This window comes from Orussus abietinus, unplaced genomic scaffold (genome assembly GCF_000612105.2).
Source record: "Orussus abietinus isolate OABI.00-Male unplaced genomic scaffold, Oabi_2.0 scaffold8, whole genome shotgun sequence".
NCBI classification, from domain to species: Eukaryota; Metazoa; Arthropoda; class Insecta; order Hymenoptera; family Orussidae; genus Orussus; species Orussus abietinus.
In genome coordinates, this window is record NW_019395997.1 from 529,511 (window position 1) to 544,363 (window position 14,853).

The window sequence follows — 14,853 nt, forward strand, 5'->3', positions numbered from 1 at the left end:
GAGGTAAGGAAAGCCTCAAATACAGTTTTTTGTTTTCGTTACTATCGCCGTGTCATTCCTTCGAAATAGATTCTCCGACGCAGCTGGCTTTGGGGCTGAAAGCGATCGTATCACCGACCTCTTGGGACCTCACACTGAGTTCCCAGGCGAGGAGGGACCTGGAGGGACCCACGGGTGGGAATGTGCCCGAACTCAGATAAACGACAGGTTTGAGGCTGTAGCAAGGTCCTATATAAACGCTCGCGTTCCGTTCATGAATTCCAGTCGGCGAGAGCCGTTCCCTTCGAAGGAGCTGCTCGTCACGAAGACTGGCGAAGATCAACGAAGCGCCGAAAGACGCGCCCCGTTTATCCTCCCGAATCGTCGGGCGATAAGCCCTGAATAAAAAGCAGCGATAAACCATAGGCGAAACTCCTCCAACCCGGAGAAACAACTCGACGTTCGTCTCAGCGATGCATGGACGTCAAGATGAAGACATACTAGATAAACGCATCTACAAAACATGTCAAGAAAACGGGGAATCGGCGCGGTGAGAAATATCGATAAGACGCCGAAATTAGGTCTGGGAATTCCTTAACTCAATTTCGAACGATGTTAATTCAGAGTTATTGGTAAATTGTAGAGTCAATCGACGTGAAGGCTGTGTTACGGGTGGCATCAAAATTATTGTGCGCGACTGCATCGCCGAATGGCTCATGGGCAACGGATGACGAAGAAACGCGCGACGACGTGCCGCAGTGCGTAAACATCTACGTTGAGTATTCCACGCAAATAAGAATTTTGTAAGTAAATAATCCAAGCACTTGGTAAGACATTACATACTAACAAGGTGGGAAAAATTCCCGTACAGAATTAAATGTGAAAATTAAACTATATCCAAAATTTATTTCAACAAATGTTCAAAATCTTCAACTTTTAACTGCATACAAGCCTTGAAAAATTTTAATATCACCCTATGTGGGTATGGGAGGGAGCATTTTCCACCCTCTGTATTAAATAATACCTATGATATATATATATAAGAAGAAAAGGCGAAAACCAGGCAAGATGACCCCCGGCATGAAGGAGTTACCAGACTTCATGGGCCTCTTCAACGAGCTCATCCGCAGTCCATATCTTCTGATATCATTGCTCTCCTTGCTGATCTACGTGTACTTCACGAGGACCTTCGACTTCTGGAGCTCGCGATCCGTGTCCTGTAGGAAGCCGACCGTCTTCTTCGGGAACTATGCATCCGTCCTGCTCTTCAGGAAGTCGATATCGGAGTGCATCCAAGAGATGTACTCCTGGTTCCCGGAGGAACGGTTCTTCGGGGTGTACAAGGTGCGCTCACCGGTCCTGGTGTTGAGAGACCCTGAGTTGGTGAAGGCGGTGTGCTCGAAGGACTTCTTCGTGTTTTCCAACCGAGGGATCCCGGTGAACAATTCGCAGGACCCTCTAGCAGGGCACCTCTTCAACCTGGAAGGCAAAAGGTGGAAAGGACTGCGGTCCAAGCTGACCCCAGCCTTCTCTTCAGGAAAGATCAAGAGGATGTTTTACCTCTTAGCCGAGTGCTCCGAGGAGTTCCAGGGTCTGATTCGCTCGTCTTCAGGATCGGTCGAGGTGCGCGACCTGGCCGCTAAGTTCACCATCGACGTCATCGGGTCCTGTGCTTTCGGTATACAAATCGGAGCACTAGCTAACGAGGACTCCGAGTTCCGCAGGATGGCCAGGAAGCTCTCCTCCCCAGGGTACAAGGCCACCTTATGGAGGACCCTGAGGACCGCCCTTCCCGGACTCTACAAGCTCCTGGGCGTGCAGGTGATCGACCCTGAAGTCACTAGGTTCTTCAAGGACGTCGTCTCGCAGATGATCCACCAGAGGACGAACACCGAGGTCAAGAGACACGACTTCATGGATCTTCTGATAGAGCTGAAGAACAAGGGCAGCCTGGAGGGCGACGCCACCAACGGGGCAGCCTTGAACGACGAGGACGCCCAGGCTGCGAAAGAAATCGGTAGAGAAACCTTAACCGAACACGCAGAAAAATAAATTCCATTCACTTGACCAAATTCATTCGCTTCGATCGACAGAGCTTCATTTAGTTAAATAATTGTATTCATTTTAAGAAATAATTATTTTGGTTAAATCTATACAATTTAATACGTGGTGAGGTCAAAGCATTATTTTGAACTGATAAAAGTTTAATCGATTCAACCGAATATTTTTCTGCTTGAAGGCTTGCCGACGCAATTTCCGCTTCCTCGGCGCCGATTGTTCCCCGAGCGCATTTACATGCTTATTAATTCGCGTCGCGCTTCGGGAACGCTCGCCGACCGTCACGACTCGATAAAAAAAATTCGACAGCCGATATCGTTGACTCAAGACGAAACATCCTGGTGGAAACTATACGGACCGCGGATGACCTCACGTGATGTCGATAAAACGCGATCGGTGGAATTCATCACGCCCATCCGGCTTCCTTGACAGATAACTCCCGGAGATCGGGATCGATTGCATGGAACGGGCGAATTCTTATCGATACGTTAAGGTTTCCTCCGATAACTCACATGACAGTAAGCGGAAGCACAACAGGATAAACCGGCCTGTTAAACTGTATAAAATTCAATGAAAACACGATTTCACCTCGAATGGTGCAACGACATTGACCGATGGTCTCATCTTTTCTTTTTCCCTCCACAGAGCTCGACGAGAATGCCATGGCAGCCCAGGCCTTCGTGTTCTTCACGGCGGGCTATGAGACGTCCTCGACGACGATTTCCTTTTGCCTATACGAGCTGGCCCTGGATGCTGAAGTACAAGACAGAACTCGGCAGGACATCCTATCCGCACTGGAGAAGACAGAAGGAAAACTGACCTACGACGCCGTGCAGGAGATGAAATATCTCGACATGGTTGTCCTCGGTGAGAAACATATTAAATAATTGAAAAATCAGTGCGACAACCCGCGTGCAAATTCAATTCATTTTAATTTCCCTGTTATTTATCTCTATTGTTTTTTTTAGTACAAACACAAAAAATAAAAATGTAATTTTAAGCAGACGTGTTATTAATGGGATTGTTTACAGAGACCCTGAGGAAGTACCCCCCGGGTCCCCTTTTATCGAGGCGGTGCGAGCAGCCCTATAAAATCCCAGGGACGAAGGTCGAGTTGCCGACAGGGATGCGAGTCGTTATCCCGATTTATGGACTGCACCATGATCCAGATCATTATCCAGAACCCGAGAGATTCGTGCCCGAGAGGTTCTCCGAGGAGAATCGACGATCTCGGCATCCGTACACGTTCCTCGCTTTCGGAGAGGGTCCTCGCAGCTGCATAGGTGAACGGCCTTCTGGCTTATTGTTATGCATCCTTCGCGTCTGCTTTCTAAAATCGGTGTTCGACTGGTCTCCCAAAGTTCGACTACGGATACCGTTCGAACGACAGTGCGTCATTAGTGCTCGTTATCGCCATTATCGCGGGATTTACTAACTCGGTCCGCCGATAACCGGGGAGCGGGAGAACCGAGTTGACATTTAGAGAGGACATTGCAATATGCGCTCCACGACTTTTCCAGGAATGCGGTTCGCGTTGCTGCAGACGAAGGTGGGGATCATCTCGTTCCTGCGAGGCCATCGGGTGGAGATTTGCGATAAGTCTCCGATCCCTATGAAATTCAGCAGCCGAAGTCTCGTCACCACCAGTGAGAAGGGATTTTGGCTCAGTGTCATTCCTTTGCCGTGAATAATGGAAAGGGTTAGGCTTGTACTGATACTTCATTTGTAGAGTTAAAGAAACGTCTTTCAGTTCTCCCTCACGCTACTTAATTTATTACTTAATCGATTCACTGCGCAATTTATGTAATGAATCTCTGACTTGCGTAAGCACTTATTAATCGGCGTTTGTACTGTTAATCGAAGTGATTAAACCCATTGACAACTCGATCAGGCTCGATTCTAGATCCGAGTCCTAGATACGAACTCAAGCGTGATCTTAAATAGAAGCGACCGATGCGAAATAGAAAGGCCGACAAGCGGGAGATTGCCGAGCTCGCAAGCACGTGTCTCGCAGAAACGATTTCCCCATCTCCGGCAGGATGGCACGCTTTTTCTGCAGCTATCAGCCCGATTACAGCCTCTCTCTGTTTATCCCACGACAGCTTCGCGTCGAATTCCGCCTTTAGCAATGAGTTCTCGCAATCGTCTCTCAATAACACACGGAAGTGCACTTTTAACGCGCCATCGACCCTTAGACATGAAAATCCGAGTTCCTCGTATAACCTCTCATTTCTAATCATAAACTCCTGTTATCCACTTTTCAGATTAAATGCCACGTAGAAATGTATACCTTTCACTAGGGAATGTACTGTTAAATAGTTTGCGCATCTTTTTTTTTTTTTTAAGTAAATAGTAAAGAAAGGTAAAATGTGGTTAGTAGGCCGTTTGAATTTTTCCGCCGCGCGACAATTGATTGTAGCGACGCCTCGCGCATGCGTTCTAGCGGCGCTCGGGGCAAGCTGCGGGCGACTTCGACGCGCCTGGAAATACGGAATGACGGAGACGGATGCAAGTTAGGTTTCTTAAGGAGAGAGGAAGACAGCGATGAAGCTCGGCAGCGCATTTCGGAACATGCTTCGAGCAGCGGCAAGTAGGTGCGCGCAGCGGCACGCAGCGGTGCGCTTGGTTGCGCTTTGGAGGAGATGTCACGTCTCCTGAAATAACGGTGCCCACTGCGCGAATTCAGTGCCCATGTTTGTACATCTCGGACGTGGATTTGTTTACAGAATTTCGTCAGAATAATGCCAGGGTAAGACATCGGAGCGAGTCGCGGCCGCCGCGAGGTCAATCCAAGACTTCATGACAGTAGCTCGTCGAGTGGCTGATTGATAAATATCTCTCTTCGCCTCCTAGTCCAAGTATATCAGCAATTACGATCGCATCTACAAGCATAAACAGAGGCTTGACTGTGCGGATAACTGTAAGACAAGCGGTGGTCTCGATGGGCTTCTTCGAATTTGCATGTCCTCGTGCGCTCCTAAGTTGTCGGAGGTCTTCGCAGTACGGATGGGAAATATCCTTCTTTAAGGGGAACTGAACTTGTTGGCAGATACCTCCAAGACTGTATACAGTAATTCTTAGTTTCGCCTTTGTTTTTTTCTAGATGTCGAACTATGGTAGAGAGCCGCACTCGCAGAGACGGGCGGTGATCGACTATGAGCGCCAGTTTCAGGAGGACTTGGAAAGGGCGCAAGCACTGAGCTTGGAAAGCCTAGCGCTGGAGAAGTTCAAGTTGCAGAAACAACAGCTGGAGTATAGCGGTCATGTCCAGAAAGCTTATACTCCACAGAACAGTACCCAGGGATGTAATAGCAGCGTCTCGGAGGCAGATGGAATATCGTCTGGAAATGGAGACAGGTGATTCAAGTTTTTACATGTTGTGAAGGTACTTGAGCTTCCGAGGGTGGTTTATTAATGGTAGAATACTTTGTTCCATTTTGCAGACAATACCTGAGGAGTCGTCCCAGGCCGGGTTCCTTTAATACGAATCAATCCAGGAATGCCTCTATTATTGCACCACCGCCCATTCCTTGTAGGAGAAATTCAACGACATCTAATCAGGAACAGTCTGCGGACCTCATCAATTTCACCAGTCCAATGAAACAGGATAGCCTGGAGCAGTACTGTTCCACGGTACCACCTCCACCACCACCGTAAGAATTGTTTTATATTTATTTTAAGTACTTTATGACTGTATATATTATAATTATGGTGTGATATCAATTATAGCAAAGCACCGATAGAGCCCAGATGGGATACTCACCCTGCGTTACTGAGACGTTCCTCAAGAGTTTCAAGAAGTAACAGTTCAGCCGCAACATACAATTCACGTGACTTCAGATACCATTCGCCATCTCCAGGACCCCGATCTTCGACGGCTCCTTGCACTCCTGGAACTCCAGGCATCAGTCCTATCATGTCGAGAGCCAGCAGTGTCAGTAGTCACGTGACAGATTCCGTTCCACAGGCAAGTGCCTCGTTGTGGACATTTAACAGAATTAAGATTTTTTTTCCTAGGAAGATAGAAGCAATAATAGAGATTAATTAACGCACGTATGTGCTTCCTAATTTAATGTTTATAATTCCAGCCTGCTTGGAATCTCGTTGCTTTTAGAAATTATTTCTTCGCGCAGGTATATTGATTTCAAACAGATCGACCTTAGATGCCTTAGAAATTAATAGAGAAAAAATAGTTGGACTAGTATAGTTGATTCTGGTGGACCATTTTTTTTTCCATGTTGCATTAGCAAAATTTCTACGTTTTTCAGATCCCTCCTTTGCCACTGAATTATCGGGCTGGTATAATAACACCTGCAAGTAGTGCATCAACTCCGACATTCCCTACAAACGATGGGCAGCTAAGCGTTTTGAAAGTTATCGAGAAGAAGCCAAACAGTAATCTTATTGACCTGAGTGCTTTCGAGCAAACCGAGGACAAGACTAACGTCAGGGTCAGTGTGCTGGAGGCCTTCGATCCTTTGCTCGTCAAGACCGAAGAAAACAGTAGTAATCCTAAGGAGTGGAAAGATGGTACTAGGTTCATTTGTATTATTAGAAGTATCGAACTTTGCGTTATCGCTAAAGATAAGAACTGAATTCCCAAGCTCAGCTAGCTAAAAATCAAGTTGATCGTCTCAGATTAAATCCATTAGTAATTCGAAGAGATTAGATTGGTATTCTCTGAACTATCAACTTAATTGTTTTGTTTTACATGTGCAGATACCGAGTCTCATGTCAGTGGGTCAGTCTACGATCCCTTCGACCCTTTCGATTACATGTACAGCACAAATGAGAGTGTCAATTCAGACCCGGTTTACGTGGCTGTGGAAAAGTCAGCAAAGTCTCCTGCTGTCTCACCTGCCGCACCACCTCCACTGCCTCCCAGGAATTCCTCTGCATGGAACACCATCGAAAGGAGAAAAACGTCTCTGGATCGAAGAGTAAGTTAAACAATACACTTAAAATTGGACGATGCACTTAATCCAGAAGTAATTTAATTTCCATCGCAGCAAAAGCGACAAACAAGGCTCTACGAAAATGTCACCGTGGTAAAGACTAGAGCATCGCTGCATGATTGTGATTTGAAAGCTTTTCACAAGATGATAAAATCCGTTCGAGGTACGTTGGGATTTTTATGGGACGATCTTTGTGTATTTTTATATATTAGCGAAACAGTTAAAATAATTCTTCTCTTGTAGGAGAATTTCCCTTCAATGATCCTGGTACAAACATGGGCCACATAATCAGCCCGATGATGGAGAACTTGTATCCAGAGGGTACTAGCATTAAATTAGTAGTGCATCCACAACTGCCTGGCAATAGTCACGATTCAATTCCGCCCATAACATTTACCTGTGACGGTAAGAATCCATATCCTTTCACCTGGCATGGAACCATAATGAGCGACCTGATAAGGTATCAAATAACAATTGTGCAATGCGTTTAGTGAATTGCAGCGTCGAGCACGTTATTCTTAACGTGGCGTGCTCTCTCGAGGACGAAGATACGGTGAATGTGGAAAAATACTGTCTGAGAGTTTGGGGACTCGCCGAGTACCTTGCACCTAACACGACATTAGCACAGTACGAGTACATACATCAGTGTATTAAATTGGAGAAGGATATCGAACTAGCCATTATGACCAGAGTACAAATAAAGCGATCCATTGCTCGTACAGTAAGTCAAAATTAATTACGACTGTCCCGGAATAATTAAAAATAATGAAACGGTATTAGGAATAATGAGGCAGCAACAGAATTAACGAGACTAATTTTTTTTCTTCAGCTGCAGGACGATAATCGAGATCAGTGCCTCAAACTGGAAGACATACTTCCCAACGAGCCTTTGCAACCCATCTCCTACGATACATTGATCATTTTACTGGGTAAGTGTTGTATCGTAGGGTTGCACTTCGTGCGAAGACAGTTATTAAGACCGATATGCATTTTCCCTTTTCAGAAACCGTGGAGAAAGAGTTAGAACGTGTAGAGACTGCCTCGATACAGTTGGCTACCTCCAATCATAGTTCCAGTCTGCTGCCACACCTGCAACCCCGTGGAGTAGTCCAGGCAGTGAAAGCAGTCAGTGCTCTCATGGGGAATGTGGAGACTTATGAGATAACGGAGGCAGTGGACAATTTTGTCAACGCCTGTTGCCAATTCTTGCCGCAGATCCACACGACCAACATCGAATGCAAGAAGCCAGAAGTCCTCCACGAGGACGGGGACTATTCGGTCGTCACCCTGAGGAGGAAATTTCCCGACGTGATAGGGACGCATTGCCACAAGATCAGGGACGCGATACAGGACCTGGTGGAAACGTACTGTCACGCCTTCAGGGTGGACTTCCAACTAAACAGCCGGGGAGAATTTCCAACGAGTGCGTAATCAGTCTCTTCAGCTTGTCAATTTGAAGTAAATTCACTCAACCTTGGTTTTTCCGATTTCTGTAGATACGTTGGTCTCCTCCGAGGTGATCGACACGGTCCTCGTCAGGGTAGGATCCGTGCACCGGTTACCGGGATCCTGGAAACATGACGACTATATCGTGGCAGCTCAGATATTCCATGGCACGAGACCCGTTGGGAACCCAGTTATTTCCGAACCCATGACGGTCAGCTGTAACTTCTACTCGAGGATCTTGTTCAACACCTGGTAAGGCGTTTTTGCAAGGAATTAACAAAATATAATAACAGGAATGGAAAATAAATATAGGAGGAGGAGATAAAAAATATATACAGCAAGAATTGGATATATTACTAGAGCATGGTTATCCAACTATCATCCAAATCTGAATTTCTCCAGGTTGGAGTTCCACGGCATCAGCGTCTGCCAAGTGCCCAGAGAAGCGAGACTAGTTTTAGTGCTGTACGGTCGCACCTTGCAGCCCACGGAACACGAGTCGAACTCGAACGAGGGAGCCATGCAGAAGGAGGAACTTGGCTGGGGAGCCATACAATTTTTTGATTACGATGGGTATGCACGAAACGACCCGTTGATTCGTTGCGATCAATGGATGATCGACGAGTTCCTTTCGCTTCCAGAGTGATAAGCCAGGGAAGCTTCTTCCTCTCCTTGTGGCCGGCGATTGCGGATAAGAGACTGGGTCCAGCACCGGCGCCTGGGATCCATCCTCGAGGAGATGCGTATCCCATCATAGGTCTGGAACTCCCAGACTATGGGGGAAAGGTGCTGTTCCCCACGGAACTCCGAGACCATGATGTAGAATCCTTGGACTTCAATTCGTTGGACCAGAACACTCAGGAACTGCTGATAGACATCACGCAGCAGGACACGTTCTCGAGGTAAACTGAGAAATAGTAGTTGATACTATTTTTCTTCCTAGAACCGTGGGGGGTCGTTAGTAATTTTTTAATCTTTCGACAGACCACCCGTTGACGAAAGGGAGATCCTCTGGGAGAAGAGGCACTACTTGCACGACAGACCAGAAGCTCTGCCGAAGGTTTTGCTCGCAGCACATAGCTGGGACTGGGCTTGTCTTCCTGATCTTCACGCGTCCCTTCGAGTCTGGAGTCCACTTCCGCCTGTTCAGGCGTTGCAATTACTTCTACCGTGGTGAGCTATTCATCTCATGAATCTGACGAGCCACTTATCCTATGAATTTAATAATAATATACCCCCACGTGCGTTGGAGGTGAAACGTCATTTTGAAGTGAAACTTCTTACATCATGATAGTGCAATTTCTGTAATGATAAGTTTTTCGTTATTTTCGCGATTGTACTACCGTGACGAGAAGTTTCACTTAAGAACGTAGAGTTTCGCCGGAAGATACAACTTGTACTATCAAAGATCGTTCAGCTTTCCAGACATGAAGGTGCGAGAGATGGCCGTCAGCTGGATCAGAGAGCTGAGCAACGACGAGCTCATAGACTACCTGCCGCAGCTGCTTCAAGCCCTGAAGCACGAGACCTACGAAGCTTCACCGTTGGCGAGGTTCCTCCTGGAACGTTCCCTGCTCTCGGCCAGGGTGGCTCACCACATCTATTGGCTCCTGACTCAAGCACTGCCGGGACAAAGTCCCCAGGTACAGGTTGGCAAGTCTTCAGGAACTCACTAGCTTCTTGTGCCTGTGCGATGTCCTGGTTTCTTTCGAACAATCACCTAACGCGTTTGTCTTTTTCTCGTCCAGAACTCTCCGGAAAATTCCCCGGATGACGATAAGAGCATCAGCTCTTCTCGATACCACAGAAGGCTCCAGCTGATGTTGAGAGCACTTCTGGCAGTGATCGGTGAAGCCCTGAGGAACAGCTTCCTCGCTCAGCAGCTCCTAGTGAAGGTATCCGTTCTTCGTATTTGTCATGTTTATTGGAGTTAACTTGTAATGCTAATTTCCAGAATCTTCACGAGGTCGCGGAGAACATCAAGACTACCAAAGAGTCCCTGCGAGTGGAGGCGCTTAAAGTCGGACTGCAGAATATACACGGACAGCTTACCGAGGATGACGGAACGTGTCTACCTCTGTCGCCCAGTAGCGAAGTTTTCGGCATTAATGTCCAGACCTGCTCGTACTTCCCGTCTTTCACGTTGCCGTTGAAAATTAACTTCGTCGGCTGCGACAACGTCATCACTCCTGCAATCTTCAAGGCAAGGGTTCTAGCCGGTTCTGGTTATAATTAGTAGCGTCTCGTGTGAATGAACGATGTATAAGAATGACCAGGATAGAGATAGTTTAAATAGTTTGGTTAAATTATTTTTATTAACCCTGAGAATGACTGCGGTTCCAGGTCGGCGATGACCTTCAGCAGGACATGCTCACTCTTCAGATGGTCCGCATAATGGACAAGCTTTGGCTGAAGGAAGGCCTCGACCTAAAAATGGTGACTTTTGCCTGCGTACCCACTGGCCATAAGAGGGGCATGATCGAGATGGTTACTAATGCGGAGACCCTGAGGAAGATACAAGTTGAGTTTGGGTTGACCGGTTCCTTCAAGGACAGACCGATCGCCGAGTGGCTGGCCAAACACAATCCCTCGGAGTTAGAGTACGAAAGGGCTGTCGAGAACTTCACCGCGTCCTGTGCTGGCTACAGCGTGGCTACCTATATTTTAGGTATTTGTGATAGACACAACGACAATATTATGTTAAAGACCTCGGGCCATTTGTTCCACATCGACTTTGGCAAGTTCCTGGGAGACGCGCAGATGTTTGGGAACTTCAAACGGTACGTTCACATTTCATTTAGCGTTGACGTCCCTTTTACGCCAACGCCATTATCACCTCTGGTGTCTTCCTTATCCAGGGACCGGACTCCATTTGTATTGACATCCGACATGGCGTATGTTATTAATGGCGGGGACAAGCCTTCTGCAAAATTCCATCATTTCGTGGACCTGTGCTGTCAAGCCTTCAATGTTGTTCGGAAGCATGGTAACCTCATCCTTCACCTCTTCGGACTGGTAAGCTCCCTCGACAAGTTTTCTTTTCACCATAAATTCTCAAACTCGTTAAAACGCAATTAAGTCCCTTTAAAAAAAAAAAATGAGTCCTTTCAATTTCGCTTCTCTCGTGGAGGAAACCGTTTCTCACGTACTATTTATACATCTCTCCCGATCGCACGTAATTCCCAGAGTTATCGGCGTAGTTTTATACGCTGTGAAAACATCGAAACCGCAACGGAAAGACTTTATCCTCCGGCATTATCAGAATGCGGAGAGATATCGCTCGGAGCCCTTCGCAGTGTGGCGTTAATTATTATTTATCATATTCAACTTGGGGGTATCCTGTATATTGCAGTAGTACGCAAAGATTAGTCAGAGAGGATGCGTCGAGGAGCGTCGACTCGTTGCACGAGAAAAATCCTTAAAAGTCTAAAGAAATTATTTCCACGATGAACGAGTCGTCGATGGAGTCGAAGCTCATTGCGGAGATTCGGGCGCGCAGCCTCCCGGACAGAAAGCTGAGCGACATCGAGATCAAGGAGATGCTGAACAGTCTAAAGATGAACGATTATACGAATTCGCAGATGACCTCTTCCGGCATCTCCGGGGTGACAATGGACGCGGTCAGTTACGTGCAGAAGGCTTTGTTGCCGGGTCAGACGAATCCGGAAGCCGCTGCGACCTTCGCTCGCATGATCGAGAGCTCCCTGAAGAGTTGGTTCACCCAGTTCAACTTTTTCCTACACAACCTTGCACAATTGAGGTTCACCGGGGACCACAACGACGGGGAGCTGTTGTCCTTCATTCCTCGCACGTACACGTGAGTCGTCGATTTTCCACTAATTTTGTATTAATCAATTCTTAACAACTGTACAGTTGGCGTTAGAAATGAAAGGATTAAACGATCTGATAAGAGTTCTTTCCCCGCGTCTCAGGATGCAGCAGGAAGGCCAGCTGACGAGTGTCCAGGTCCACGGCTACCAAAAGCGGTACGACCCTGAAAAATATTACATGTACATTTTACGGATACAGAGGAAGGGACACGCGGATCCTACCTATCTCTTTCGCTCGTACAAGGAGTTCTGCGAGTTCTACCAGAAGCTGTGCATACATTTCCCTCTAGCGAAGGTGGCAAGGTAAGGACTCGATGATCTTGAATGCTTCTCCGATGTTACTCTTTTCTTTTATACAATTTTTCATATGACAATCATTTGTTTTCTCAGCCTGCCGAGCGGCATCAGTGTCGGCCGTTCCAACATAAAGCAAGTGGCGGACAAACGTCGAGCAGATATCGAAAAGTTCCTGTTAAGTTTGTTCAAAATGGCTCCGGAGATATCGCAAAGCGATCTAGTCTACACGTTCTTTCACCCACTGCTGCGGGATCAGCAGAATGCGGATATACACTTGCGTAAAGTTAAAGGTGGGCAAGCGGTTAACGAGTTCAACGTGGGCTCTGGTAATCATTCTAATCATTTGATTTCTCGAGTAACCATCAAATGCACTTTTTCATCAGTTGGTAACTGGTGGGCGGAGAAGAGGGTGCGGGAAAACGTCCAAAGTGGCCAGATCAAGTTGTCCCTTCACTATTCGCGCGGAACGCTCTCGGTAATGGTCCACCATGCGAGAGGTCTGCCCAAGGTTGCGAATGCTCAGGAGCCGAACACCTACGTGAAGGTTTACCTCAAACCCGACCCGACGAAGGTGACCAAACGGAAAACGAAGGTCGTCAAGAAGAACTGTCACCCATCCTTCATGGAAATGGTAAGTTGGATGGGGGATCGCTCAAACCTTACTTTTGGTATTAAACAAATATTTCTAGTCATTTCGGGATTAAAGCTCGAACGGTGTATCGATATCAATTACGTTTCAGTTGGAATATAGAATGCCACTAGAGGTGATAAAGGAGAGGACGTTGGAGGCCACGATTTGGAATCACGATACCCTCCAAGAAAACGAGTTCCTCGGTGGCATTCGACTGCCCCTAGGTCGTCTCGACTTGACCAACGAGACGATCGAGTGGTTCCCACTGGGAAGCGTTCGATGAGCTCCATCGGAAATGGCTGTGTCGAGGACTAAGGAATAATTAAGAGTTAGCATATGTGATGAACCCAACGAGGGGCTTGAGTATCAATTTTCGCCGCACAAAGTTTAGGATTCCCAAACGTAAGGTTATTAGTCTCTTTATAAGGAACGGTACCGTAAAGAGATCGAGATCGAATTTTGCATGGTTTTTCAACTCTGGGTGTCCAATCTTGATCAAAGAATCGGTATTAGGAATGAGGGTAATACCAATCGTCACATATCAATGTGATGCAGAGATAAACGTTCTGACCGCCGTGGAATCTACATGTAGATTTGAGAATAGCGTTAACGAAACTACTGAGGGGTCGCCCGTTTTTACAAGGATTTTTTAACTTGATCATAAACTGTACTTTAAGAGAGGGTTAGCAGGAATTGCGCAAACGGAACCGAAAATCACGCGACGGGATATCCGCCATCTTGGAATTTGTGATCGTCGCCTCTTCCTTTAAATTTTCTACCTAACTCTTTTTATTAACGTCGTCTAGTAAGTACGTTTAATTCGACTTTGCACGTCTATTTGTGATTAGGAATCGAGGAATGGTTTTGAACGCTTCAACGCGATGTTTCTTTACGATGTCGTCGTAAATTCGTATCGAATACTCGAGTCATAGATTCCGTTCAGAGCCGCGAACCGTATGAATTTGTATAATAGAATTTTTGCAATCATCGGGATTGCGTGGAGGCAAATTGATTTGTACAGAATTAAGATTCGACCTCGGCGAGAGTTGCCCAATCGTGTCGCGATCTACCATTAACATTATTTTTTACACAGCGCGTTCATTTTTTATCGCCCGGTATTGCCGCACTCGTTAGAAAAATGGCGACGCGTTTAATCGTACCAAGGAACCGTAGTCATCGCCTGATAAATATTTATTGCAGAACGTATCCCTCGAAAAGTCTAAGTGCAAAGTCTTATTGCTTTGGCACTAATTACCACGATATTTATCATTTACATACGCTCCCGCGGACTAGTTAATGCTTTGATTTACACTTTTCGTTATACATACGTCGGTATACTATAATTTTTCCACAGTATCTATCTCTAGTGTTAATTTATTTGTAATCGTCACCATTAAACGGTTATTTTGACTACAGCGCTTCTTCTTTTTTCGTTTTGTTTCACTGGAATCGGGAAATCGGCGCTGAGAAACAAGCAATTAATTTATTTTTCTCTCCAACCTTACGGGTGGTGTCGGGGAGTTACTTTAAGAGCATGCATGAAGTCCGGTAATACTTAATGGAATCATCAGTATGTATCGTTGCGTAGAACACTCGTTCAATAAAGCATGTACATGTCAAAGCAATATTTAAATCAAGGTGACATAGTTTTGCCGAT

General features: G+C 46.3%; 2 protein-coding genes across 8 annotated transcripts; both read left to right on the top strand.

Moving 5' to 3' along the window:
• The first annotated feature begins 21 nt into the window (after positions 1-21).
• Positions 22-3,924, top strand: LOC105699529 (probable cytochrome P450 6a13). Of its 4 annotated transcripts, XM_012424607.2 has the most exons (7): positions 22-174; positions 265-529; positions 623-782; positions 1,024-1,996; positions 2,683-2,904; positions 3,069-3,320; positions 3,558-3,924. In XM_012424607.2, exons 4-7 carry the CDS (start codon positions 1,048-1,050, stop codon positions 3,722-3,724), a joined length of 1,590 nt encoding a protein of 529 aa, XP_012280030.1. In that variant the 5' UTR covers positions 22-174; positions 265-529; positions 623-782; positions 1,024-1,047; the 3' UTR covers positions 3,725-3,924. The 4 variants fall into 4 exon arrangements, with proteins under 4 accessions (XP_012280030.1, XP_023289920.1, XP_012280031.1 ...); XM_023434152.1 differs by having other exon boundaries at positions 22-529; positions 1,027-1,996; XM_012424608.2 differs by having other exon boundaries at positions 22-529; positions 1,043-1,996.
• A 501-nt stretch (positions 3,925-4,425) lies between these two features.
• LOC105699410 (phosphatidylinositol 4-phosphate 3-kinase C2 domain-containing subunit beta) lies at positions 4,426-14,821 on the top strand. 4 transcript variants are annotated; one of them, XM_012424362.2, is made up of 25 exons: positions 4,426-4,786; positions 5,141-5,394; positions 5,481-5,690; positions 5,767-6,004; positions 6,306-6,567; positions 6,757-6,977; positions 7,047-7,155; positions 7,236-7,397; positions 7,484-7,713; positions 7,822-7,921; positions 7,996-8,415; positions 8,489-8,690; positions 8,841-9,011; positions 9,080-9,340; positions 9,423-9,611; positions 9,856-10,087; positions 10,187-10,333; positions 10,393-10,641; positions 10,782-11,218; positions 11,297-11,453; positions 12,020-12,255; positions 12,371-12,571; positions 12,659-12,855; positions 12,949-13,196; positions 13,306-14,821. In XM_012424362.2, exons 2-25 carry the CDS (start codon positions 5,141-5,143, stop codon positions 13,477-13,479), a joined length of 5,307 nt encoding a protein of 1,768 aa, XP_012279785.1. In that variant the 5' UTR covers positions 4,426-4,786; the 3' UTR covers positions 13,480-14,821. The 4 variants fall into 4 exon arrangements, with proteins under 4 accessions (XP_012279785.1, XP_012279786.1, XP_012279783.1 ...); XM_012424363.2 differs by lacking the exon at positions 4,426-4,786 and adding an exon at positions 4,836-4,895; XM_012424360.2 differs by lacking the exon at positions 4,426-4,786 and adding an exon at positions 4,911-5,037.
• The last annotated feature ends 32 nt before the right edge of the window (positions 14,822-14,853 follow it).